The following is a 27,185-nucleotide window of genomic DNA, read 5'->3' as shown; positions in this document are numbered from 1 at the left end:
AAATTGTATTTCTTATTAATTAACAAGCAGCTATTTTGTCTCTTACAAATACAAAGTATTATGAAAATGCTCATGTCCATTCCCTGTAGAATGAAACTGTTTGAACTTAAGAAAACTGGGAAAAGTGTTGCCCTCCAATGGATTCCAAGTCATTGTGACATTTTCAGAAATAAGCTGGCAGATCAACCAACTTGCTAAGACTGGATCTCTTATGCCCCTCTTTTCAACCAACCAGATTCTTCTCCTCCTCTGCATAACATTAAATGACTTGTTTTCAGCAAAACAAAAATTAACATTTCTTCTTACAGTGATGCAACAGTGGGTAAAAAGTGGAATTCGCTGCTCAATAAAAGTAATAAAATCCCCAATTCATTGCCTTGATCTGTTGAAGGAGTTTGTTTTCTTGTGATCTACACATGACTTTTTGAAAAAACTTCTGCGTAGAATTTTTTGTGGAGTGAAGGATTCGCCGTGTTGTGATTTGTGTGGCCAAGGTGAAACGGACGGTGATCATCTCGGGAATGGCTCAATTCTTAAAGTTTCAAAACAACAACTCTAAAGACAAATTTTTTTTCATATGTTTATTCTTCTTCATCTTATTAGGCTGCTCGTCCATTAATGGCAGAATTGCTGCAGATGGGTGTAGAGTTAAACAAAAAATAAAGTTCATTGCACTGAAGAATAGGTTCATTGTAAACTCAAGCACTTGTTTACAATTTTTGTGCGCAGAAATTTTGGAATTCTGTGTAGAGTTTTAGTCATAAAGAAATATTAACTCTGGAATCTAAATATAATTTCTTTTCACTCATGTAGTTTATTTTACTATTCAATATGTGATGCACTTAGTTCTGCTAAAATATTCCCAGAGATTTAAGAAAAGTTGCCTGTTTTTTCATAAATCAATCCTGCACCTTTTTGTCAAAAATGTCAAAAACTATCCTATATTTTTTTTTCTCCTCAAATTTTAGAGCCTAGAGTCTAGAACTGTCCTGCAATTTCATTACATAACTTGGCCAGATTTTGGTGTTCCAGAATCACCTGCTGCATTTCTGAATTTTCTTTTTGCTGTACGCAAATCTGGAGCGCTAAACAGCAATTATGGCCCTCCCGTTGTACACTGCAGTGCTGGAATTGGACGTTCTGGAACATTCTGCTTAGTAGATTCCTGCCTTGTACTTGTAAGTTTAATTTTGTAGTCATAATGTTTTGAATGAATATTAAATCTGGCAACCTACCAGATTTATCCTGATTATGTCTGTTTTATTTGTTTTGAACTTCTTGATTACTTGACAATTTTTCCTTCATTGGCTTCATTTCCCCCTTGAGCAAATGCTTGACAATAAATAAGGAGCTCAAACTTTAGGTTTATGTTGTAGCAAATTGGTGAAAATTCCATTTATAATTTCGTAAAAATGAAATGTTAAATCAGTTTGTTGTAGCCTTTTTTGTGCATTAGAAAATGCATTTGTGTAATGTTCAGAAAATCTAATTTTTCAAATTTACATGTTACATTTTTCTCAGTGAAATTTAAAGTATATTATAAAAGGTTAGAAAAAAAAATCATCCAGTTTTTGCTTGTAAGTTAAGAAATAACAGCTTCTGAATGACACCTTGACATTTTAAATTATTTTTGAAAGGTGTTTAAATAAAAAAAAAACTAAGATTAGATAATCTATTTACGGTGGGTGGCCAAATTGTTCGGGACACTACCTAAATTGTCGTATTTTCAAGTTTACGCTCAATTTTTGAAGAAATCAGGTATGAGATTTTTCCGGCTTTTGCCGGAATTCCGAATTTTTCTGTTTTCTTTAAAAACCTTTCCTCCATTTTTTGCCTCTTTCAAAGGCTCTCTTGGTTTCGTATTCTGTCTATTTTTTCCACTCGAATCTTCATCCTCCGCGATATCTGCCAAAAACATATTTTTTGGAATCATGCCAACGTCAAACACGTACTGCGAAGAAAGTTGCATGCCTGGTTTGAAATTTCAATCTTTTTGCATCCTGCAAGTATTTCAATTATTTTTATTGTTGGGTGGTTTTTTACAAAATACCACCTTGTATTTGCTTATTTTATTCATCATTTCAATAATATTTTTATTTCTTCAATTTATTTTAGAAAAAATGCAAAAGTCAATCTAAAAATGCAGCTTAGCACCCACAGTCTCGAATTTTATTGAAACTTGGCATGGTTACTTTTTTGTGTTTTTAAGAAAGTGTAAAAAATATTTATGGTGAATCTCAAATGGTTTAGGTTTTACATCCTGTTAAAAGTTATGAGATTTGATGATTAACTGAGGCAGCAGCAAGTTGTTCTTTTCATTCCAAAATCGTATTAGGAAGTTTTTAAAAAGTATTTTGGGTCCTAATGCAAGGAAAAGGTAACCAATCCTTTATATACATATATATATTTATTTTCTATTCTTGATATGAAAAGTATGTTCTACCACATAAAGAAATTTTAGATTTTTCTCTCTGTTGTAAATTTTTACTTTACCAACAGACCTAATTTTAAAATTTATGTTCTCACTCGATTAACACTATAAACTCAAGTGTTTTTAATGAAAAAAATGTATTTTTCTCTTAAAAATTTGAAAAGTTGACACTATTGTGTGATGCAGCCAAGATTGACCTCTGGCTCCCCCAACCCTTTGTTCAAGGACTCAGGGGTTAGAAATTGATTCCTCTTTTTCAGAATTTAGATTTGTTTATGAATAAACTCTTGCAAGAAATGGTACAATGCAGCAAATTGTACAAAATTATTACTTATACTTAATTACATACGTATTTCCTTTAAAACTGGTAAATTAGCCATTTTTTGATAAATTTTTGAATATTATGGCTTCTAGGTTCTATTTTGATGCGGTTTTGGATGTCATCCTTTTTACAAAACTTTTTGGATTTCCTCTTTTTTGCTCTCTGACCACTCTCATCCCTGAGAAATAAACCACAAAACACATTTTTTTAATATTCTGCATAGCAGCTGGTATCATTATTATTGTTTTTAGAAGTGGCAACACAACCAGACTGCATTATTTTACAAATATTTCAGGTTATTCTTATTTTAGTCTCTAGTGAGGAAAATCAGCTGTCGTCCTGACATTATATTAAGTATTCTAGAAAAGTTTCTTCAAAAGTTTTGGGTGTCTGCTATAATTATACTTAAGAAACACTTATTAATAGAGCAGTGTTGCTACATTTTGAGATTAAATTTAAATATTTGATTTATATTATTGCTTGATATTGTCAAAACTGTGTTTTTAAGAATGAGCAAGGCTTTAGACATGTCCCCTTGAAAATGTAGGGAAATAAAAGCATCACTACTCCCCTCCTTACATTTCTAGAAAGCTATTGCAAATTTAACAGGTGTTTCTAAGTCAGTAGTTGCTCGCATCAAAAACTTAAAATTGACTAAAACAAGTCACTGAAAGCAGATCGCGTAGACAAATGTGACAAAAAACACATCACTCCTCTGTACCGGCCGTAGAATCGAGTGTGTGCTTTTTTGGATGTTTAACACTCTAAAAACATTCTTGGTGGAATAGTCGCCCCATGTAGCGTCGTACGCCACCTGGGGTAAACAAGTAAAATAATTTTTTTTCTACCAAAATGCTAAAAGTGGAGTCATCAGAGAAGCATGCCTATAAACAATTAATCTAATCAAAATAATAACATCATTTGTTAATAGCACTACTTACAAATAGTACTTACACGATTCCAGTTCTCAACAGTCATTTTTTTGGTTGTTTTTCCCACTGTAACCTCTTTTTCTCAGCCTCGGTGCGGCGTGCTTTTTTTTGCTCTTCAACCAATCACTGCCAGACATTTCTGGGGGAAACTTCAATGCCCTGTTCATTCATAAGTAAGACAGACTACACTCCTTTTACGATTTTTGAGGGAAATATCACTATCTGTGGCCGGTACGAGCAGTGATGATGTGTTTTCTGCCACATTTTTATAAATGATCCACTTCCAGGGGCATTTTTGGGGAAATTATAATTTTGATATATCCAAATATTGACCTAAAAGCACCTGTTATGCTTGCAATAACTCTCTGGGTATGTGTAGAGGGCAGTAGCAATGCATGTATTTCCCTACACATTATGTTTAAAGCTTTGCCCAAAAATGCTTTTTCCCAAAAAACAGTTCTGACAATATCAAGCAACAATTTAAAACAAATATTGAATTTTAATTGCAAAATGGGGCAACATTGCTTTATTATTAAGTGTTACTTATGTATTAACAATAGCAGACACCAAAACTTTCAAAGAAACATTTTTAGAATACTTAATATAACCTCATGACAACAGTAGTTTTATCTCATTAGACTAAAACTGGAAGAACCTGAAATATTTATAAAATAACGCAGGCTGGTAGTGTTGCCACTTCTAAAAAAGCAATAATAATGATACAAGAAGCAATTCAAAATTTTTTTAAAATGTGGTTAATTGTTTAATTCTTCAAAAAGTGAGGCTAAACTCGAAAATAAGAGAATTCGAGAAGTGTCTCGAATAATTTGGCCACCCACTGTAGTTCTGAAATTTGGATTGAAAATCTCTCAAGTAAATTTCATCTATTGCTGATAAGTATGGAAATATCAGCAACTTCTGATAGAAGGAACAGTATGAAGCTGATTTTGATACACCTAGCCAACTTTGACAAGTCTCAATTCATAGAATAATTCGTATGTTTTGTTAAAATATGTACAAAACCATTTTGCAAGTTCTGCTAATTGCTTATAACTTGCATGCATTTTCAACTGAGCTTAATTTATTTGTTAGTTATTTTCATTTTTGTATGATTACAAAGACAATATGAAATACATTAAAATTTATTTAGCAAGTATTAACATTTTGATTGGTAATCCCATATTTTGTTTGCTGAACTACAAAGTTGAGGCTTTCAATATTAACTTTATGACCTGAAAGACACTTTTTAATTCTTTTAAAGATGTCATTCTATCCCTTTTCTTCAAAGAAATTATTAGAAAAGGTATAGAATGACTTTCATAAGAAATTCTATACATCTTTCTTTGTCTTATAACCAGTTGGGTTGAAAATTAGTACTGTACTCTATGAAAGTTATATTAAAATATTTTTTACATTATGCTGAGCAAGACAGAGCTTTGCAATTGCTATTCTAGTAAGTAAGGTTGATAAATTTTATTTGATAGTAAAAAAAAATCTCATTAAATCATCTTAGAAAATATTGCTTAATTATCATCTCATTTTTCAAAACTGTTTGATATTTTAGCAATATTTAGGTACATTTTGTTAACCAAAATCAAAAGATTAAAGCGTTCAATAAAGGTAGATTGACTCTTGGCAGCTTGTTTACTGTCTCTCTTCACATCAGCAAAGAAATTCATTTCTGTTGCTACCATATTTTCTCCTCATCTTTAATTTAAATTTTAAAGGAAGTGTCAGCTATTGAATGGTTAGTTTTGTTTAGTTGGTAGTTTTGTGCAGATTTTATTGGAAGTTTTAATTGTGTTCAAGATATTGACAAATAAACAGCTTCTGCAGAGTGATTCAAAAGTCACACAAGCTATTATAAAATATTTTATTTTTTGTATAACATTTTTTGACTGGTTTGCAAACCAAAAATTGTACAAAATGAAACACCATTCTTACTTTCAATTTTCTAAAAATTTGGGTACCATGTTTTTTTTTTCTTTTTTCTTTCTTTTTTTTCCTTCCCCCCAGTGATTACTTCCTAAAACCTTACAGGATTTACAGATTGTGTGTATATCTAGAGGGGCCATAAGTATTTTTGTATGTGTTTTGAAAAAGGTTCAGAAACACTGCTTTCCCTAGTAAATAGACTCTTGTTGCTACTTAAATTCTTTTTTTTTTTTTTTTTTTTAAGGAATTAAGAAATCCTTTGCTTATATTTGTAAAGTCAGTTGAAGTGAATGGAAACATCATTTCAATGTCACAAATTAAGTTTCTTCCCTTTCTTTTGGATCAATTGAGGGATAAAATTTTGTGCATAGTACACTACACTCCCTGAGACAAACTGGGTGTAAAAACATTGACTTTATGACTTTGTTAGTGAAGAAGTTCATATTTTCTTTCACTCCAGAAACAAGGAGTAAATGAAAACACTCCATATATTCCCCCATGAAGTTGATGGATCAGCATTTACAGGATAAATGGAAACACTTAATTAATCAAAAATAGATGGGAAAGTGAAATTCTTAACAAAATGTTTTTAATAACCTTTGGCAAGTTAAGTAAAGCTATTTTAAACCAGTTACTTTCCATTTCTAGAACTGCTAGAAAGGATCACTAAACACCAAAAAACAACTTTTCTCGGTGTCATCTTCAAACAATAATGACACCTTCACAAATGTTTGGAAACTGCAGATTTCTCAGAATGTGTTCTGTATGTTACCTAATCTTCTTCGCTCACCAACAGTTTAGTTTCAAAAATTATAAGAAGTGTAGTAACAGTTTTTTTCCCATGTAACCCAACTGACCCTATATAAATATTAAATACAGGGTTGGCTCTGGTAGTTTTCCAGCCTTTGGTGACGTTCACAAGGGCTTCCACCTTGTCTCAATAATATATATTTTTTATATCATTGTGCATACTCTTTAAGTATTGCTGTAATTTAAGCTGCAAAGAAAAAGAACTAAAGAACAAATTTGAGTTTTTATTTATTTTTTCTTTTTTTTGCCTCCTTACATTTGCCATCATGAAATTTGCTGCCCCTAAAGTCTGCTGCCCTAGGCAGTGGCACAGGTTGTCGACCCCAGGAACCTGGACCCAATTAAATTATGTTAATTTTTTGTGTAACATTCTTGCCCTATTTTCAGATCTTGGTTTTATTTTATATGAAATATATCAAAATTTTACTTGTACAAAATTCAATTCCATTTTTCTCTAGATTGAAAAAAGCAATGATCCGAATGCCGTTGATGTACAACAACAGTTATTGGAAATGCGCCATTACCGAATGGGTTTAATTCAAACTCCTGATCAGCTACGTTTTTCCTATTTGGCCATAATAGAAGGTGCTAAGATAGTTCTTCAGTGTGATGGATCTAATGTAGTGCCTTTAGTTAAAGAAAATCCTATGCAGGTACGTTTTTGTTTTAAAGTAAAAACTCATGCCATTGAAGTTTCTGGAATTTCTGACTGTCATTTCTCTGCTTGGGAGCAAGGGGGGGGAGGGGGGTGAAACATTTCCCAATTGCATACATAAAATTTTCCAATAAAAAAAAACATGTTTTCTGTTTCATAACTGCTAGTAACTTTCCTTGTTCAAAACACCAAACACTATCCAAATTAGTCAAATCATCATTTAACCATTTTGTTTGAATTGTTAAATCAATTTTCTGATAAAAATCTGCTATGCTTATAAGCTTGTTACATGCATTTATACGTATGTTATGTACTCCTAGCTGTGCTGAATATATTCTTGGTTTTAGTGAGAGAAGTAGTAAATAATACTTTGAATTGCAGGGAAATCAAATTTCCTTACAGCTTGTAATGCAAATATCGTAAATTTTATGCTAGAAATGTCAAATTTTTCGAGTATCAGTAGGAAGCAGCTCTGACTTTGTGATCCTGATTTTTTTCCAAAGGTTAACTTTTAATGATTCAGATTTTTTAAATTAATGCTTGTATTTTAAAGCAATAATTTTATTAATAAAAAATATTACTTTAATAATAATTAATTTAATATTAAATTAATTTAATAATAAAGAAAATAATTTTTTCTTTCTAATTTATCATAGAGTTAATAACTTGTCTCTAAATAAACTCATGTTTTCATGTTTTCAAGTATTTGGAAAATCTGACATTCAACCTTTAATTATGGTTTGTTGATATTGATCTTTTTTAATTTTTAGGGGGTGGAGGGAGTAAGCAATTACCCATACAAAATTGTAAATATCACCTGCTTTTAAATCATTCATAAGGTATCTCTCTTACTTATCTAATCCATTAAATAAAATAATCTGATTAGTGGAGCAAGTCAAGAAGCATTTATAAATTTGTTGCAAATTAGTTCTTCTTAATAATGTATATTTTCAAAGCCATAGTGATCCAAGTCGTTACCATAGCTTGCTAAAGTAGAAGCATGCATGCACACTGTGTGCAGATGTGCTGCAGGCGCACCATCCAATAATCGTTAATATCAATACTGCCGTGTGCAGGTAAATGGCAGTGTTTGCAGAAATGAGTTTTCGAGACATTTGAAGAAATGTGTGGTAGATTCAATACTAACAATAGGAAAATGTTGGAATTACACTTCTTTTTCACACTATTTTTTCAGTGGAAACCAAATAAGCGAGCTTGTACGATAACAATAGCGTTTAATAGATGAAAAAATGCAAAAAAAATTAAAAAGAAAAAATTTGTAGTTACTGCCCTTTACCTGCACACGGCAGAATATTAGATATTGGTTACATTAAAAATTTGCAGATAAATTAAGGCAAAAAGTTCACATCTTGCTTTCATGGATACATAATTGAAAGCAAAAAGCATATTAACACTAGAAATTTTGTTTACCCAACTGTGAATTGTTTTTCATAATTGCAAATAGTTTTGAGTTGTGTGTGCAGTTACTTTATATTTTTGTCTTACTGTGGTCAAAACTATTACCACTCATACTGCACCAAGTGGTTCTGTATTTAACATAATACTTATGCAGTACAAAGCCTAAAATTCATATTATAACCCACATTTCAAAAGGACTAGTTATAAACCCAACCAGTAATGGGCCAGTTTGTCTTTTATTGTCAATATCAAGTTTGTAATTGATATTCTAGGAACACCATTAGTGGATTCTCAAAATAACATGTCAAGTGACGCTTGTTCAACATTCAGGCTTCAATTAGAGGAAAAAAATACTGTAAAATAATGTTTACCTCAAAACAAAATCAAAATTTTATATAGTCACAGTCGAGAAAAAAAAAAGTGGCAACCTTCTTGAAGGTTTTATTTATGCTAATTTGAAATGAGATTGGACTAACAATAATTTTCTGATATGAAAATTCTGTTCCATTAGGCTTAAAAATGCTTATAACGGTTCTTCTGGTGATTTTACAACCTTGTGTTTTTTTTTAATTCAAAGAAAGTAAATCAATTTAATCGATATTTTTCGTGGGCTTTCGAATTTAGCTTGAACCTAGAAAAATTATTTCGGATAGAAAGAGCTATTTAATGCCATTTTTGAGTCCTAAAGTTCTAATTCAAATGGTTTGGTTCTTTTTTGGCATGTAACCCCCCCCCCCCCCCCCCCCCCCCGCTCCTACTCGGGTGCCCAAGTACCTCCCTGCCAAATTTTGTCCAGATTCACATACATATATATTCTTTTTCTTCATATGGATGTTTCTTAGGAGTGAATAGTGAATATTCTTTGCATTTAAGTTTAAGGACCTGATATAAATGTTACTTATCAGATTGCAGTTTTATTGGTAGATACTCATTCCTTGTTTTTTTTTTTTTTTTTTTTTTCTATTCTATCATATAGGTTTATTTTTGCCAATAATTAAGACATTAAGAATCATTTCAAGCTAGTGTGTCCAAAACTAGTCAATTAGAAGCAAGTATTTTAATTATGGGCACATATGACCATAACTAATTTTTTGGCCATTTTTACTCAAAATTATTTAGAATTGATAGTAAAACATTGCTAAATTTGGCAAGCAACATATAAAAAATGTAGGAGAATAGTTCTATTTATCTATTTAATTTTTGTGTCAAAACCTTTCAAAAGATATTTGTCACTTATCCAGTTTTAACTTCAATGTTTCTCAAATTGGTAGTGCAAAATACTTTAAATTTGATCATATTGCAAGAAATATAAATGTTTAAACATTATTGAATACTTCTTTTGTGTGTGTGTGTATTTTGTGTAAATCATTGAGTTCAGCTAACCATTACTAGTTTTTAGTATGCCCATAACTAAATGAGTGTGACCATTACTGCTCAAACCAGTGTATACTAATTTATTTCAAGTGCAATTTCTAAGTTGAAAATTAGTTCCACCATGAGAATTAGATTTTCAACGAACTAGAACTGCAGCACCACAATTCAACAACAATCCAAAAATTAAAAAAAAAAAACCTTATCAATGTCAACCTTATACTAGTCATTAACCTTACTACAAAAAAAAAAAAAAAAGAGGAAATTTTTCTTTAAGCTACAACTTGTATTGATAAGTTTTTATCTTGATTATCTGAAAACTAGAATTTATATTCTTATATAGCTTTGGCTGCTTGGAATAAACTAATTGCTGCATTGATACATCATTTTATATAGCTTAGTATTAAAGTCTGGCTCTGATAAGATGATGCGCTGAAGCTTAAACATTTCCATTCGTTAAAGTAAGGGTAATGAGAGCCCATCTGAGTTGCCGACAACAATTATTGGCATTATGTCAATATCAAAATTTATTTCCTTTCATCCCAAACATAAATGAGCTTTTTCAAGGTCAAGCATCTTTTTATCTGAGCCTGACTATATTTGATCATTTGATACAGATGAAATCATTGAAAATGAAAGCATTCAATTAATTTTTGTTTTTGTTTCAACTCCTTAGATTAACAACAATACCTGTGATATGAAAATAGACTGTACCAATGTGTCCAACAGTGGTGAAAATGAAATTTCTTGTTCACCGCCACCTTTGCCTCCACGGTCAGCACATAGTATTGATGATTTGAAACAAACATCTCTTTCAGTTTCAGAACATATTGAATACAATGGAGATGCAATCAGTCTGAATGTGAAGATGCCAAATTATGATCAGTCTTATAATCAAAAGAACAAGAACTGTGTGAATGACAATGTGTCATTGTCTGAAAAAAGTGAAATAAATAATTTTGCAGGAAATAAATTTGGATCTGAAGTGGAAAATTCTAACGCGGCTAATGTTTCTGAAAGGTGTGTGTGCTTTTATTCCTTTGGTTTCAGATTGCATGCTACATTTTCACATGTTATAAAATTTCTTAAATTGACTTCTTTTCATCTCATTTTATTTCATGAATATTTTGTTAGACGTAAATAAGTGAAGTAGTCTTTTCCACATTGAAAGCAGTAATCAAAGAGAGATTGCTGCATATTTTATGCAGCTCTTAAACTTTGAGTACTTACTAAAATCTGTTTGATTTTACTGTAGTGTTTTACATCATTTTTAATTTAAATATTGTGTGATAGTCATTGAAATCAGGGGTCTCCAACCTTTTTTACTCAAGGGCCACATTGAAAAATTTTGGGGGGAGTCGTGAACACCCAACATTATTTCAGATGGTTTAGCTAGCGTTACCCCTCTCCCTCCCACAAATCGTTTCTTAACTGAGAGCTCAGTGACAGTTTTAGAGAGTTTGGTGACTTAGTTTTCTTTAAAAATACTTAAAAGGAAACATCATGTCAGATTTAAAAAAAAAAAGTCTGTAAGCTTTCCACAAGCTGAACAAAACCTGTTTGTGGACCGTAGGTAGCAGAACCCTGATCTGTATAAATTTCTGAGCAACAATAGTATGCAGGCAGTTGTGTCAAGTCCTCCATTCCTAAGACTGAAAATTTTGCAGGTAGCAGAATTTTCGGAATTATTCAAAGTGCAGAAGTCTGAGAAAAAAAGTCACTTTTTTTAATTGTATTGGTCATCGTTTGGGACATCAATCACTATTTTCACTCTTTAAATATTTTTTGACACAAAGAAACGTGTTTTTCTGTTGAAAACCCATTAAATATATTTTTTTTAATTTGGAAAGAGGATAGCATTGTTGTGTTTTTGCTTAGTTTACTTTGAATTATCTATTGTTTAAAATATAAAAAATAACATGAGAAAGCAATTGCATAAGCTTCATTTCCGTTTGCTTGAAACTATATTTTTTGCAAGATAATCAAATTAAATTTCGTTTTGTATTCATTAAACTCTTAACATAATTGTGATCCCCAAGTTGTTTAATTTTGAATTTTCAATGCTATTAAGTTAAACATTTCCACCAAAGTTTCCTCTTATGTCTAAGTTTTATTATCATATCATAATTTTTACAATCAATTAGCATAGCATTTAGCATAAGCATGAGAAAAGTTTGCAAAAAAAAAAAAAAAATTATTTAATTTTGAAAATGTCAAAAAGCAAAGGTTTTTTTTTTTTTAGATCTTTGTACTATTTTGTTTCTTGATTATAGTTTTTTTTTTTTTGGGGGGGGGGGAGGGGGGGACTATCCAGAAAATTGAAGATATTCTTATTATTTTTAATTTTTTTTACAGTTTTATAAATGTGAAAATAACTAAAGCTAACTGCTTGCTTGAAAGATTTGCTTTTGTAATATTCAACTTGTGCTGAATTTGATATATTTTTTACTTTTCCAGGCTGGAAGATAAATATTTATTTTAAATTAGTTCATGTTTACACTGGGGTAAATGATTATTTAATAATTTATATCCCAGTTCAGGGTTCGCGCTTACGCGCTATAGCGGGTTTTTTACGCAAATTCGGGGGAAAGGGACGCAACTTCCACGGAAAATCGGGTCCCAGGGACCCAGAAAACCCAAAAGATAAGAACCAGAAAAAAAATGGGAGAAAATGCTAAAGATTAATTTAGTAAATGCTTTTAAGCTTCAAAATGACCAGGAGAATCAACAGAAAGGGTCTAAAATGACCCTATCTGTTTATCAGCTATTCAAACACACCCCAATTGTGGACCAGTCAATGGAATTTTAGCGATAAGACTAGAGCTTACAGTGACCTCCTGGGCAGAGCTCAGGGAGCAAGTTCATAAATAGCCCATTATACTATATTCAAAGAATAAGCTTTCCCTCAACTTTTATCTTGAGGAAATTCCTAAAAACAGAAATGAAGACTAAAAATAAGAGAGGTTTTCAATGCAATCTTCAGGATTAATACAAGACAATTGTACAGTAAAAATATTGCAATTTGGCATTCATGTAACCAGAATTACTTTTGAAAATCATTATTTTGCATCCCCAATAAAAAGAGGGGAGAAAAAAAGGGCGAACATTTTCCAGATCGCGCTAAACACAAAGAGTTCAGAACTTTACATTTTTCTTGTTAAATTGCTTATGAATACTTGAATTTTATACAAAAGCACTTTAACCTTGTTCTTTTCCTAATAATTCATCTCTTTCTGATGGGTTATTTTTATTTGGACTTGCAAAAGTCGGGTATTCATCGATTTTAAAAATAGAACAAAAACCAAAACAGATATTTTGAATGAGTCAAAATAAAGTCAAATATACTGATTTAAGATTGCAAATGAGCAATTTTCACACTCATATGAGAAAATGTTTCGTTTTTGCGATCGCGATTTTTGCGTTGGGTTCATTTGCTTGCGATTTATTATTATTATTATGTAATTGCCAATGATAATTGGGAAGGGGGGGGGGGGTCTGTTCGCTTTTTTCACTAAGAAAAATTTCCAGGAAAACAAAGGTTAAGGGAGTGCTTTTTGCTTGATCAATCAGAGGCACTTGTTTTATATTTTATGGTAAAACCCATTTTTAAAGTAAATTTTGAGTTAATCTCATTGTAACTGACCAAATAGTTTCTCACATAACTAAGTCTTGCAAGTGTATTATTTGAAAATAATTTTACAATGATAAAATCACAAAAAATTAGAGCAAAAATAACCAATTTATTTTATTTCATGCCTCCCCCCCCCCCCCAGTATAAATATTTTTATATTATTCATTTACACACTAAGATTTTCTGTTTAAAATTTAAGGGACTCATTTTTTCCCCCCAAAGGACCCAAATCTATTTCATTAATGGGTCCCTGGGACCCAGGTTACGGATAGTTGAGCGCGAACACTGCCAGTTGAAACTGTTACCTTGTGGTAACAGTTTTAATTCAATCAGCATAAAATGTTGTGATTGTTCCGTACAACATCAATGAATTAAGTATAGCTTTTAACCTTTTTATTGCAGCTTAAATTTAACTTTTTCTTTTTTAAAATTTGTAATAAAGATTATAGCCACGATTTATTTTCAAAATTACTGACTATTCCTGAAATTGCTGCTTCTCTGCTTATATGCAAAAACATGGTATATGTCAAATAGAAGATTTGCAGATTTTCAAAAGTTGGTACTAAATGAAAGTGCTGAACATATTAATTAAACCTTTTAGCTAAGACATCTTCTGCTGTTTATATTTTCATTTATTTGTGTATTTATATTTATTTTCAGTCCTGCTGATATTAGAAGAAGAGGACGTAAAGAACGGGAAGAGAAAGTTGCTGCTATGGTTCAAAATATTAAAAAGAAGCAAAAAGAATCAGAAATGTGGGGAAAAAGAAGGTCATTTATCAAACTTTCTATAGGTTTAGTGATAATAATTGGTTTTGGATGTTATATCTATAAAAATTACCCAAAGAACTAAGCTATGCACAGGTGCTAAAACATATTTTTGTTACATAATAGCATTGTTTTTTTTTTTTTTTTTTTTTTTTTTTTTTTTTCCATGTGAGGATGGGTAAACTGCTTTCTTTTATGGTTGAACTATTTGATACGAAAAGTGTCGGTTTTAATGATAACTATGTAAAAATATTTTTCTTGAATGCTGTGTTTCAAGGCTATGTGATTTTCATGCTCATATTTTAAATTGTACTCTAAGCTATGAACAAAATTTGTAAATCAAACATACTCATAACTCATGTGATTGTTTTTAAATATTCTGTAAATTCCTCATTCCAGTGATCAATCATCTTCACTCTTGTATAGTATTTATCTTTGTTGCTTGATAAAATAAATTTTCTTCAATACAGTCCATTTTATTACATTGAATCATTTTGTTTACATTTTGAGGTGTTTATTCAATCTGCCAAAGCAGTTAAAAAGGTCTTTCCATTATTTAAAGTACTTCAGGTCTAAGCTGACTATTTGAAAACAATTCCCTTATGTAAAACAATCATCTTCTGGACTTTTTTATTTTATTGAAAACATTAACAAAAGAGTAGTATTGAATACTACAGAGATTTGTTTGGGGAGGCCAAAGCATAAGTAATTTTAGGAAAATTTGCTGTGGACAAATAACAGTCTGAAAGTGTAAATGAACATAGATTTTTGATTCGTAAAACTGGTGGATTAGGTAAATGTGAACTTAAAAATCATTATTCCATGCATGTATGTAGATTATTATTTTTGCATAATAGTTTTTTAGCTCACATGATTCTTAGCTATTACTATTTTTCTCAACTTTCTATCAGTTTCACAATGGTATGAATTGTAAATATGAAATTCATAATACTGCACTGATAGCATGCATGCATAAATGAATTTACTAAGCGAGAGTCCATAAGTGACAGTATTTAACAGAGGGGGAAAAAATTTCCATCTTTATTTTCAGTTAGTCTTCTGATTGCATCTTTCTCACATATTACAAAGCATGGAATGGATTTTAATTCATTGAACATAGAAGATGCACCTTTTGTACTATCATGTGATACATGTCTATGCATAATACATCTTTCAATAAATGACAAGCCTTACAACAATTCTGAAAATATCAATAGCAAGAAACTTTGTTATGAAGAAATAGACAATCAATAGTTATTAGTATTTGAAATAGCACAAATAAATTGTGGTGTAAACAGTCTCTTTTTTACTTGATCATTATAAGTATTGTCACTGATCTCATCTTTTTCTAGTGGGTTAGGCATTTCCCCCAATCAAAATCTGTATGCTTTATGCATTCTGTTCTCATTTAAGTATTGGTGGCCTTTTATCAAATATATTATTAGGATTTTATATTTCACTTCCATTGATCCATTTCACATTTTGAGAGATCGCTTCACTTTTCTTATTTTAGATCATGTTTGTTCTTTTTCTTTCTTGCTTAGTTAATGTAACCTAAGTGCTTCATTTAAACCTGTAATTTATGGTACCTCCTAAGATTAGAGCCGCCTTAAGCGTCATTTACATGACTCTTTAAATAAATTGAGTATTCTATAATCTTATAATAATCAAATGCGTTATTGAAGAAATAACATTTTGTAATTTCATGAAATGTATAGCTTTTAGACTGATTTTGGTTTCTCCTAAAGTAGTGCAGCTATGGTAGAGAAAGTTTTTGCATTTGTTTGCTCAAAACTTATTAATCAAGCAATAGGGGCTTGTCAAATATACCAAGCTGATAAACTTTCTTATTGCTATGGAATAAGAGAAAAGGGAATGTTAAATTCATATGTATAAACATGATTTTGATGACAAAACTAGAGATTTTTTTTACATGTTTCAAAAACTGAATGATGTTTTTGTGGGATAAATGAATCGCTTGCAAAAAGATTTTGGTTTACTACTAAGCAACTAAGGATTTTAAGATAAAGCTATGTTATGTTCTCTGCTAAAACCCTCTTTAAAAATTTCTTTTTGACTTGCACTTGTAGAAAGAAATTGATGTGACAGCTATTGTTAGTTTTTAATAACTACAAGCCCTTATGATTGCATTTTTGTCGTGGAGTTGAGTAGCACATGAACTGACAGCCGAGTAGACTGCAAGGTTGCCAACTGTTCCGAAAAAGTGCCGAGCAATCTCGCATGTATGCCAAACATATACTACTCTTCTCAATGAGTTAAGTAATCCACAAATATGTATCCATTGACAAAAAAATAATTGATGCAAATTTAGCATATGAATGCCTCAGTTCCATTACTAGCATATATTGTTTGATGATCTGTTATGAGTGTGAACTTTTTAAGATTCTTGCCATTCTTGTTCATTTTATCAGCTTGAATTTGAAAAAAATAAATAAATCATACAATTATTCATTTTATTTTTGCAATCTGTTAATTGTTTTAGGCCTAATTCTAGAATATTATTAATAATTTTACTGTTAAGTTTATTGAGTTATAGTTAGCTGTAATTTTTTCACCATTTTGTGTTGCTTCGGATGAACTTTAGAAATTCTTCTAATTTTAAGTCATTGCTCTCGAGATTATTGAAAAAAATTTGCCAAGCTTGGATCTCTGCTTAAATTGAGTAGCATTTATAGTAATGGTAAATTAAAATATTTGCTTTCAGTAGTGATTTTTTTGGGAACATTCAAGATTTCTCTCATCATCCAAGTATAATTTTAGAAGTTCAACATTTTTAATGTTTTATATTAGCATTTATTATTAACATTTTGACTCGACATTTTGATTACACATTTCTACAAACTTTCTACCAGCAAAACTGGGAGACTTTTTATAGTTCTCAAAACCTTTCATTGTGACTGACTGAAATGATTGTAGTTTGCTGTGTCTAACTGTCATTCAAATAGGGAAAAAATTAAACTTTTTTGAGAACTAAAAATTATATATATTAACTTGAAAAAAATGTGTTGGGTCTCTACTTAACTTCCTTCTAAAGTGTAAGTTTCCCTGATAAAAATGCGTTTGAAGAGTGTCCTACCAAGAGGCACTGTTGAAATTTACTGTAAGATCTTTATAATTGATAATTCAAGGGTAATTTTAGGCTGTGGGGTTACGTGATCCCACAAGTTTTCCTAAACTTCCTCTCCATAAATATCCCTTTGTGGGCTGCGCTGTTCATCATTAGCAAACATACATTTTAAAGATTGTGAAATTTCTCATTTCAGATTTTTCTGTTGTTAATATTTACTTTAAGAAGACAGCCAGTACAAATAGAAGGGCTTACAATAATTTTCAGTTGCCATCTTAGTAACTTTCTATGCTTTAGCAATCAGTTGAACTGTACAATTGAAGAGGTCACCATATTTTGTTCTAGGAGAAGAGGAGGAAAAAACAATTTTACTTCAGCATGTTTTTTTTTACTGTAAAAGTTAGTTGACACTAAAGTTTTCTGCATAAACTATCCTAAACATGGCATCCATCTCTCCATAATAGGAACATCAATGCAAACTTGTCTAAAAATTTTGGTTCTGTGAAGTATTTTATTTCTTTACATTACTAATTGCAGCAGCAGATTTTCTTTGGTCGATTTACCAGATTTAAAATTCTGTAACTCTCATTACATGCTCACACTTAGAGAAAATGAGTCATCTGTATAGAAAATCATTATTGCTCTAAGGTTTTCCTTAAAGCAACATTAAATTTTGCAATTCAAGCTGTTTTTGGAGTATGGGTTTTAATGTAAATTAATCATCTATTTGAAGTGGGATTCTTTTTAATTTTAATAAAATCTTCAATATTGTATAGTACAAAAGTTATTTCGAAATTTTTAAAACAACTGTGTTTGCAATTCTCACATCATTCAACAAGCTTTTGAATGCCTAAGTCTTGGAAATCAGCCGCTAGTATTGATGATGACAACTTCTTTCACTTCATCATCTGTGGCAAAGCTCTTGCCACTAAGAAACTCCTTTAGGTAGCGGAACAAATAGAAATCTCTTGACTCCAAGTTTGGATTATATATTGGGTTGTTCATCGGTTTCTATTCAAAACACTTGACCAGAGTTTGGGTTTCTTTCACAGTATGAAATCTGGCATTGTAATGAAACATTAAAGACCTTGTTTCTGTGGCTGAAACATTTCTTGCTGGCAAAAACTGAATCACCTTATGTCATAATTGGCGGGCCGATCTACTGTCGTAAACATTATGTATTGAAACTAAACACCTAACAGCAGCTATAACAATGCTAAGGATTGTTTGGTGCACAAGACATGCTGAGAGTTGACGCACATGAGTGTTTTAATATTTGCACAAAGTTCAGCATTTACGAAAAATCGGAACTTACTTATGGATTAGCCCTCGTATGTATAGCAATTAAGAGTGAAACTGCAAAAACTAGGAGTATAGCTAACATTACTGCAATTGGAAAAAACATTTAAATGTTTGCTTTTCCCTCACCGGAAGATATATATATATATATAAGCTCTAATTAATATGAAAGTAACTGATTTCATTCCGGGACAGAAAATAAATGCTAGTGAAAATCAATCTAAAACTTTTTTGTATCAACATTTTGAATGTTTTTCCAACCTCATTACTTTTTGGGCTCAAAGGGATAGAAGTCATGAGTTACATGACAACAGTTTGAAATTTTAACTACTTGGTTACATGAGAAATAATAGAAATGGTTGAAATTTGTTATAAATGCCTGGTATTTTCATAAAAGCAAATTTGTTTAAATGTACTGCATCAACGAAAAATCAACTTATCAAGATGGAGCTGTCTGGTGCATTAGTAAAAAGGAAGAATTGTTTAAATTTCCAGAACAATTGACTGTTTTATTTCATAAAGCAATTCTTACTATTTAAGGAAATATGCGAAGCAATTATTCATTTCTGACCTTGATGCAAGTTTGTCATCTGCCATGGAATAGACTGATCTAGGCAGGATGCCCTGCTAGTTAATCTTGCTAAATTGTTTGAATAAATTTTACATATTACTTTGAAGTTTTAATTACCTCCCCAAGCTCATCACTAATGTGATCTATAGTTAAAAGAATGACTTAGCCAACTTAGGAAGTTTAACAAACTGGAAGCCAATTCAGAGCTATGTGCTGGAAGTGGTTAGGCATTTTCTTGTTGAAAAGTTATTCTTGGGAGGCACAAGAAGAACAACATAATTGCAAAATGTTTACATGACACTTTAGCTATTAATTGACCATTGACTACCACTTGGATCTAGATATCAATATAAATAGCATTCATTAGGGCCCAAATATGAGGTCTATGTGATGCATATTAGTAAATTCAAGATCCCCACATTGCCCTTTTCAGACGTGTCTGAAAATTATATATAGATGGAAAAGGGTCTCATCATAGGAAGTTCAATTCTCTAGATGGAACAGTTTCAACTTGATCAAATAAAGCGTTGCTGTAATCAGACCTGGTGAAAGTGAGGGCTTAAGCCTACATAATACTCTCTCTCATCTGCCAGCATTCTAGTTGGGCACTTCTTCATGGATCATGGTTGGATGCAGGTGCAGATCCAGAAAGGGGGGGGGGGTGTCATGACCCCTTCTCCCCTAAACCGACCAAAGATAGCCTAAAAACTGCTTTGTGGACTTATATTTCAAAAAAATTTCCCAGAAACCCCATTTATGCTGAAAAATTACACTTATGACCCTACTCTCCCCTCTGGAAATGACCCCCTCTAGAGCCAGAAGCTGGATCCGTCCTTGGTTGGATGATGTGTCTAGTGTTATGGGGTTAATCAGAGAATTGCTCTCTTCATATTGCTGAACCTCACCCTCACCACGGCTGTTAGGCTGCTTCTAATTGTGAGTAAATATTGTTGAATTCAAAAGTTTGGAAGGCATTTGAAATTAAGGCTGATAGTTTTCAAATTTTGCTGTCTACTAGTATGCTTAAAAGAATATTTTTTAATATGTACCAGTTTTTATTTTATGTACATTTTTCTGTATTAATTTAATATACTTGATGATCTATATTCTTTCACGCATGAATGATCTTTCAACCATTAACGCTTCCTTTTCTAGCTACTTTAAAATGCAAAATAGTATTTTATTGGGTATTTTTGGTGTTTCTACACTGGAGAATAGTTAAGAAGACTGAAATGTTTTCCTTATTTTATAATCCCTCATAAAGTATGCACATGAATGATTATGTGCATATTTTTATGTTAGATGAACTTATCAAACAGTAATTGCATGCACATTCACATTTAAGGAAAAATTATGATGAATGTTTTAATGTCCACTATTACAAAAAAAAAAAAAAAAACTGCCCCCACCCCATACACTCATACAAACTTTACTTTTTCACATTTTGATTAACCTTCTGGGTGTCTTAACACATTTTAAAATATATATTTGTAAAGTTAACATTGTTTCTTCTGTTACATCTGAAGTTATAATCTCTTTTATGTTTTTCTTCAGTTCAATTTACATGAATGTACACTGTATAGTTGTGCATCTTAATCTTAAGCTGCATTTCAAGTTATTATTTAAGTACTCTTGAATGCTATTATTTATATAAATTCAAGAGATTGTTGAATTAAAAAATATTTATCCTTCCATCTCTTTTAAATCTTTTGAACAATATAAAATGCATTGTAATGTAGCATTTTGTAAGGTATCTAGACCCTTAAACATGATTTTACTAATACTACATTCTATCAGCTCTGGCAAGTCTATAAAAACATTCTAGCAAATCTCACTAAAACAATTTTTTTAGTGCACATTTACAGGAAGCAAATTCCATGAACAACAGACTTAAATCTGAAACATGTGATATAAATTTGCAATATAAATTATATAGTGCCTTAAACAAAGTTGTTCCTCATGAAATTTGTTCTGGTACATAGACAGTTTTGCATCTTGTAGAAAGTAATGAGTGTCAAGAAGTGAAATATTTTATATTAGTGAAATTTATTGCTAATGACTGAATCAGTTAAAACTGAAAATAGAAATGGGAACTTTTGCTTCAGACAAGTTCCTTTTTATCTCGAATGTGCCTAAAGTTTTTTTTTTCTGTACAGTTAAGTGTTAATAATTTTGCTTGTTTCATATTTCATAATTATTGAAGTGAGAAAGTTTCATTGAAAATCTGAACAACATAGGTCATTCATTCATTTTTTCCTTGCTTTTGCATCAAAGTTACTTATTTGTTCTACTTGACAAAAGTTTCAAAATATGTAAACTATTAAAATACATTTGCTTGACTTAAAAGCTAAGAAAGGTTGAATTGATGTTTTACTAAAAATAGTTGCATTTCTTTTCTCATTTATTTCAGTTGTGTACTGAGAATAATATCTTAACGTAAATTAAATGTGCTGAAACATGATTAAATACTATTTTGTTTTACATTTTTGTTGAAGACTCCATTTTATATTATTACTAAAGTTTGATAATTGACACCTTTATAATAGAAATCAGATGATTTTTTGTAGTTTTATGTTTCATTCTAAATTTTCAATGTGCATAGGAAATATTAAAATGCAAAATTTTTCTTATTTAAAACTGCCCTTTAAGTGCTTTGTAACACTTTCTCTACTTCAGCATGCTTAAACATTTCTAAAAATTGTGTGCACTCTTCAAGCAAACATTATAAGATGAAAGAAATTTCAAAAAATAAAGAATTTGCATTTATATTTTACTTTTTATAGGATAAATTTACTGAAACAAATAACTTGCAATGTATTAGTCATTGTTATTTACCCCTAAATTTTGATAATTAATGTGATAATGTTTCCATTTTTTAATGGAAAAGTTTTTTTATATTCAGCTTGATAACTATTGGGGCAACTCAAACTAGTGGTTTGGCTCTTTGCCCATTCTAATATCACTTTTATGCTGTAGTATATCCTCTTTACAGAAATCCTCCTTTCTTACGAACATTGTGTTGCAATACGGCAAATGGGAATTATCACTAATTTGTCATTATTGTAACATGGTAAATCTCATTAACTTGTAGTAAGCTAGTTGTGTAAGGCAATGCTAAATACTGTTTTTCATGTAGATGATAGTGACTTTTCATATTTTTTTTCTAAAGATTTAAAAATCTTTACATTAAGTGTCTTTATTCATAGTTAAAGTTACATTAAAATAATTTTTTTGTTAAAAATAGCTCAGTTTTTAATACAATTACTAAAAATGTTCTTTTTTATATTCAAAAAAATCTGTGTACAATTTTGTTTCACTTTCTTAACTATAAAAGTTTGTGAGGGGAATAATTAACACTGCATTTCTTCAAAAGTTATATCGGAATTTTGTTAATCAAGGTTTTTTTTTTTCTTTTTGGTTTCTTACTTTTATAATATTTATGGAAAATTTCTTCCTGATTTTTCTTTTGAAAAGTAATGAATTTTTGAATGGCTAATACTAAGAAGTTTTTTTTGTGTATGAACTTTTTCTCAGAATAGAAATCGGTTTTAACAGTTATAAATTTAAACTTAAACGTTATTTTACTGTCAGATTGTTCTAATTGTTATACAGGGTTCCTACAAACTTAGGGAGAACCTGCAATAATCAGGAAAACTAAAAATGAGGCATAAAAATTGTATAATATTAGGATTGGAAAAAATACCCTAAAGGTCAGATTTTTTTCTTAAAGCTATTAAGATTGCTTGCATTCAGAAAACAATGATTTTTTCTTCTTTAAGAATAAATGATATATTTTTCATTCAATCATTTTAATTTTTTCTCTTAATGTATTAAATACTCCCCCCCCCTTCCCCAAAATTCAAGTAAATGCAGTTTTATTTCAGGTATTGCGGTATTTCATTATTCAAGACTTTTTGTTTTTTTTTTTTTTAATGTGGGAGCGACATTATGAAGTAAACGCAATTTCAGTTTGGAAATCCCATTGTAAAAAAGGAAGTATGGAGGATCCTCTATATGCTGAGCTTAGTGTTAAATGTTTAAACTCTAAAAAATATTGATGCAAATAATGCATATTAAATAGTTATATTCCTGTTAAATATGTACTCGAAGTTCTTCCTCAAGTTTTAGTTTTTTTTTCTTTTTTCTGTGCTTCCCTTTCAAGAAAAATGTATTTTCTATGCATTTTGTTCTGTATTTCAAATGGATAAATTTATTCAATGTAATGGTTAAAACAGAAACATAAAGTTGAAATATATATCTATGTTTTCCTTCACTTTATTTAAGTTTGTTTCTTGTAAGAAAGAAAAGTCAACAAAATTGGTTCTAAAAGTCATGGCAAACAGAAAAAAGCAGGTAAATTAATTCCCAAAATTGTGTGTAGGAACCCTGAGTAATTTTTCCAGTTTACTATTTTCTTAAGCAGACTCAACTATTTAAATAAAAATATTGTGTCATTATTTTATCACAATATCAACAAAAGTGAGCCTTTTTCATACTTCAATTGCTTGAAAGGACAAATGTTATTTTCAAAATAATTCCAGTATGAATGATTTTACCTTTTTATTCACTATAAGTTGAAATATATGCTCTCCACTCTAATCTCCATGCTGAGAACAAAATATTTAGTTTTTTTCTTTTTAATAGGTCAAAAAAGCAAAGAAGAAAGTAATGTACTGTGAAGAAAACCTTTTGTTTTTAAGCTATTAGAATTAGTGTGCATTGTCAAAAATTGTAAATTTTTTGACAATAAAGTTCTTTTCTCTGCTTCAATTATTTTCGTTAACTTGTCTTCAAATCAATTTTATTCTAGACATTGAGGAATACAGAAGGGCCATAATTAAATGACCCTACTTTCAAACTGGTGTACTGAGGAAACTATTGCTTAGAAATCGGTGAAATTTTGGGCTAAACAAAATGAAAGGACGGGAATCTGTTTGAACAAATAAAAGTGTTCAAAATTTTGCAACTAGAGGGAGTTTTCTAGTGCAGAATGCATTTACACCTGCTTTGCTATTTAAAGCCGGATCCTCTATGCTATTCATTTGTTTTATCCCCTTCTCCAAATAAAGATTTACACAGCCTTTGTGTTAAAATGGTGTCTTTTTAAATTACTTTCCAAAAAAATGTTATCAACCCGTGGCCTCCCGGATCCTCAGACCTAATTTCATGTGACTTTTGACTTGGGGGAGTTTGAAACGTCCAGCAAGTCATGATGATCCAGGAACTTTATTTTTAAGAATGGCATTTTGACATGTTAGTAGCATTTACCACAGCAAACTATGGTCAGTTGCAGAACATGCTATTTTACCATTCTCGATGGTTGTTGAAAATGATGGCCGTCATGTTGAACATGTTTTGTTGCAAGAAAACTTTTAAATTATTGTAAATGTTTGTTGAATGCATAATTCATTAAAAAAGGCCCTCTGCTGGCCAAATTGAGAAAATATTTTTTTTAATTTGCTAAAACCAACTCCCATTGCTTTATTATGTTCTACACAAAATTTCATTAATTTATGAGCAATTTTTTCCTCCATAAGCAATTTTAAAGTAGAGTCGTTTGAACTATGCAAACTTTTACTTTATTACTCTGCCTTTTTTATTTATTTTATGAAATTGATGAAATATTTCTACTTTTTTTTTCTTATTCTTTCCAAAAAGGATGCCCGTATTTTAGGAAAATAGTTCATAAAATTTTACAAAATTTAAGTTCTTGAATCAAGTTTTATTTTAATGCCTTTACTCTGATTTTCATGCATTTTGATACATAACCCGAGGTTAATTGAGAGAAAGATATATTATGGCTTTCATTTGACTTGAGTGCTCAGAATTTTTGAATTAAATTTGTTGTTGAATTTTACAACAAACTGTAACCTTACTGTTGGTGCTTCCTTATTTTCGAAAAATCTACCTAGTTCGATCCCTTTTTTTTTCTAAAACTTAGGGTAACAATCAGGCGGCTCGTACGTGCCCCTTTCTTTTCAGAATTAAAAATTATTGACCAATTGAAAAATGATTTTTTACAGGTTGGATTTATTTATTTCACGAAGATAAAAACTAAAAATTTCAAGTAAATGGACTTTTCTCGTGTTATTTCATAGGATAAAGGAACTTTTAATAAGAAGAAGGAATTCTACGGTGGGCCTTCAATTTTGATTTTTGTGGTCATATTCCACATTTTTTAGGGGTCATTTAATCAGTATTGTTAAAATCCAATAATTTAGCCCATTTTGCAAAAAAAAAAAAGTCAGCTTCAGGGGCACTGTCCTCTAACTCCCACACTTCTTTTGACTCCCCACTTTTTTGGTGCGCCAGCCACCTATTGTAACAGTTGTAAACATAATTCATGTTTTTTTTTATGTTGGGAATTGCTTCAACTTTTAATGATTAACAATAAAAATAAGCATTTTTGTCCAAAGTAATCTCAGCGTAGGGCTACTTTAGCAGACTTTTCTAAAACCAAAATTACATTTTGTATTTTTTATTATTGGGTCAATTCAACAATCAGTATGATGTTTCTTTGATTATATAAAAAAAACTTATTAAAAGAACCATGGATTGTATAAAATCTTGCTTTTGATTTAAAAAAAAAAAAATCATTTTATCACTTGCTAAAAAAATAATTTATTATTTTAAAAGTTCTTGTTTATTTTCGCCCCTTTTTTTATTGATCTGCCATTAGAAACAACAAAAAGAAAGTTGTTGAAAAAGTTACCCAAAATAATGTGTCAATAAATCAGTTTCAAATTTGAAAAAAAAAAAAAAATAAGTTTCTAGTATCAACAGATTAGGAACATCGTTTGAAAGCTGTGAGCCTGCTGTGGCCTAAAAGATAGCTTTTGAAAGTAAGCATTGTCTCAATGTGGGTGTAATTTAAATATAATTTTAAAACTCCCAAATGGCATTTTTTTTTCTCGAGAATCCAATTTACCCCTAAGTACCAGTAATACAACAAATTTGTATCAGGACTGGGACATTCCCCATCAGTTCACCCTGCCATGTAACCTATGTCGTCAGATTTTGATAAAATTTGGTGTACGCAATATGTCGGTGGTAAGTAACCACCCATGAGGTTTTTCTCCCACTTGTTTCTTCAGTAAATTGTGTCAGATGCAGAAATCTTTCAATTTCTTTCAAAATTCTCAAATATATTGATGAAAGTATGGGAATTCAAAAAAATACTCTATTAAAATTAATATCACACAATTTTGACTTTTTTTTTTTTTTTTTTTTGTGAAAAAAATGAGTTTACTTATGTGGATTTTTCTTTAAGAGGCAGAGGTTTGATTCAATAATTCAAACATTTGAATTAAACCTAAAGGTATGGTTGCTTTAAAAATTGGTGTTTTTTTTAATACCATGACTTTTGAACCATTATTATTACACATTTTTCGATCTTAATTTCACTTTGGGGCAAATATACCTCTATTTTTCAAGTGTATTCTCATCACTTTCAGATAATTCATAAAAATCATACTTCCCATAGGACTAATTTAAGGGGAAAATTCAGTTGCCAAATTCGGTAAAAAGTCAGCTGTAGAATAAATATCTACCTTTGATTTTTTTTCTATACATATATACATACAGGGTATTCCGCTTTAACCTGCAAGACCTTTCTTCCCACAACCGTTAGTCCTAGATGCATACTTTCAACTGCAAAAATGTTCAAAATCAGATGCAGAGTTAACATATTGAAAGTTTGAAGCAAAAATAAAAATACAAATGTGACGACCAGCAACAGGCTCTGGGCCCAGCTAGGCTGGTCCTAGTCAATTAATTAGTCCCCAATGAAGATCAATGGCCCTCTTAAAGCTGTCCACTCCCTTGCTCATTACCGCCTCTTCCGGTAAGCTATTCCAAGTGCCCACGACCCTGCTAAAGTAGTAGTTTTTCCTGATTTCCAAGTTAGCCTGAGATTTAAATAGCTTAAAACAATGACCCCTTGTCCTGCTTTCC

At 30.8% G+C, this 27,185-nt stretch overlaps 1 protein-coding gene across 2 annotated transcripts in view; it reads left to right on the top strand.

Annotated features, from left to right (window-relative positions):
- LOC129230981 (tyrosine-protein phosphatase non-receptor type 1-like) overlaps nt 1-24,002 on the top strand; it is an 81,041-nt gene extending 57,039 nt beyond the window's left edge. Inside the window, exons 6-10 of one of the 2 annotated variants that reach the window (XM_054865223.1) lie at nt 969-1,178; nt 6,889-7,083; nt 10,552-10,895; nt 14,167-14,277; nt 23,877-24,002. In XM_054865223.1, coding sequence (XP_054721198.1) covers nt 969-1,178; nt 6,889-7,083; nt 10,552-10,895; nt 14,167-14,277; nt 23,877-23,901 — 885 coding nt within the window. In that variant the 3' untranslated portion in view covers nt 23,902-24,002. Of the gene's footprint in view, nt 1-968; nt 1,179-6,888; nt 7,084-10,551; nt 10,896-14,166; nt 14,377-23,876 lie in introns of those variants that run through there. The other variant, XM_054865221.1, reaches the window with a different exon arrangement.
- Nucleotides 24,003-27,185: the final 3,183 nt, after the last annotated feature.

Source organism: Uloborus diversus, chromosome 10 (assembly GCF_026930045.1).
Source record: "Uloborus diversus isolate 005 chromosome 10, Udiv.v.3.1, whole genome shotgun sequence".
Classification (NCBI taxonomy): Eukaryota; Metazoa; Arthropoda; class Arachnida; order Araneae; family Uloboridae; genus Uloborus; species Uloborus diversus.
Note: the sequence above shows the minus strand (reverse complement) of the source record. Positions and strands in the feature narration are given on the sequence as shown.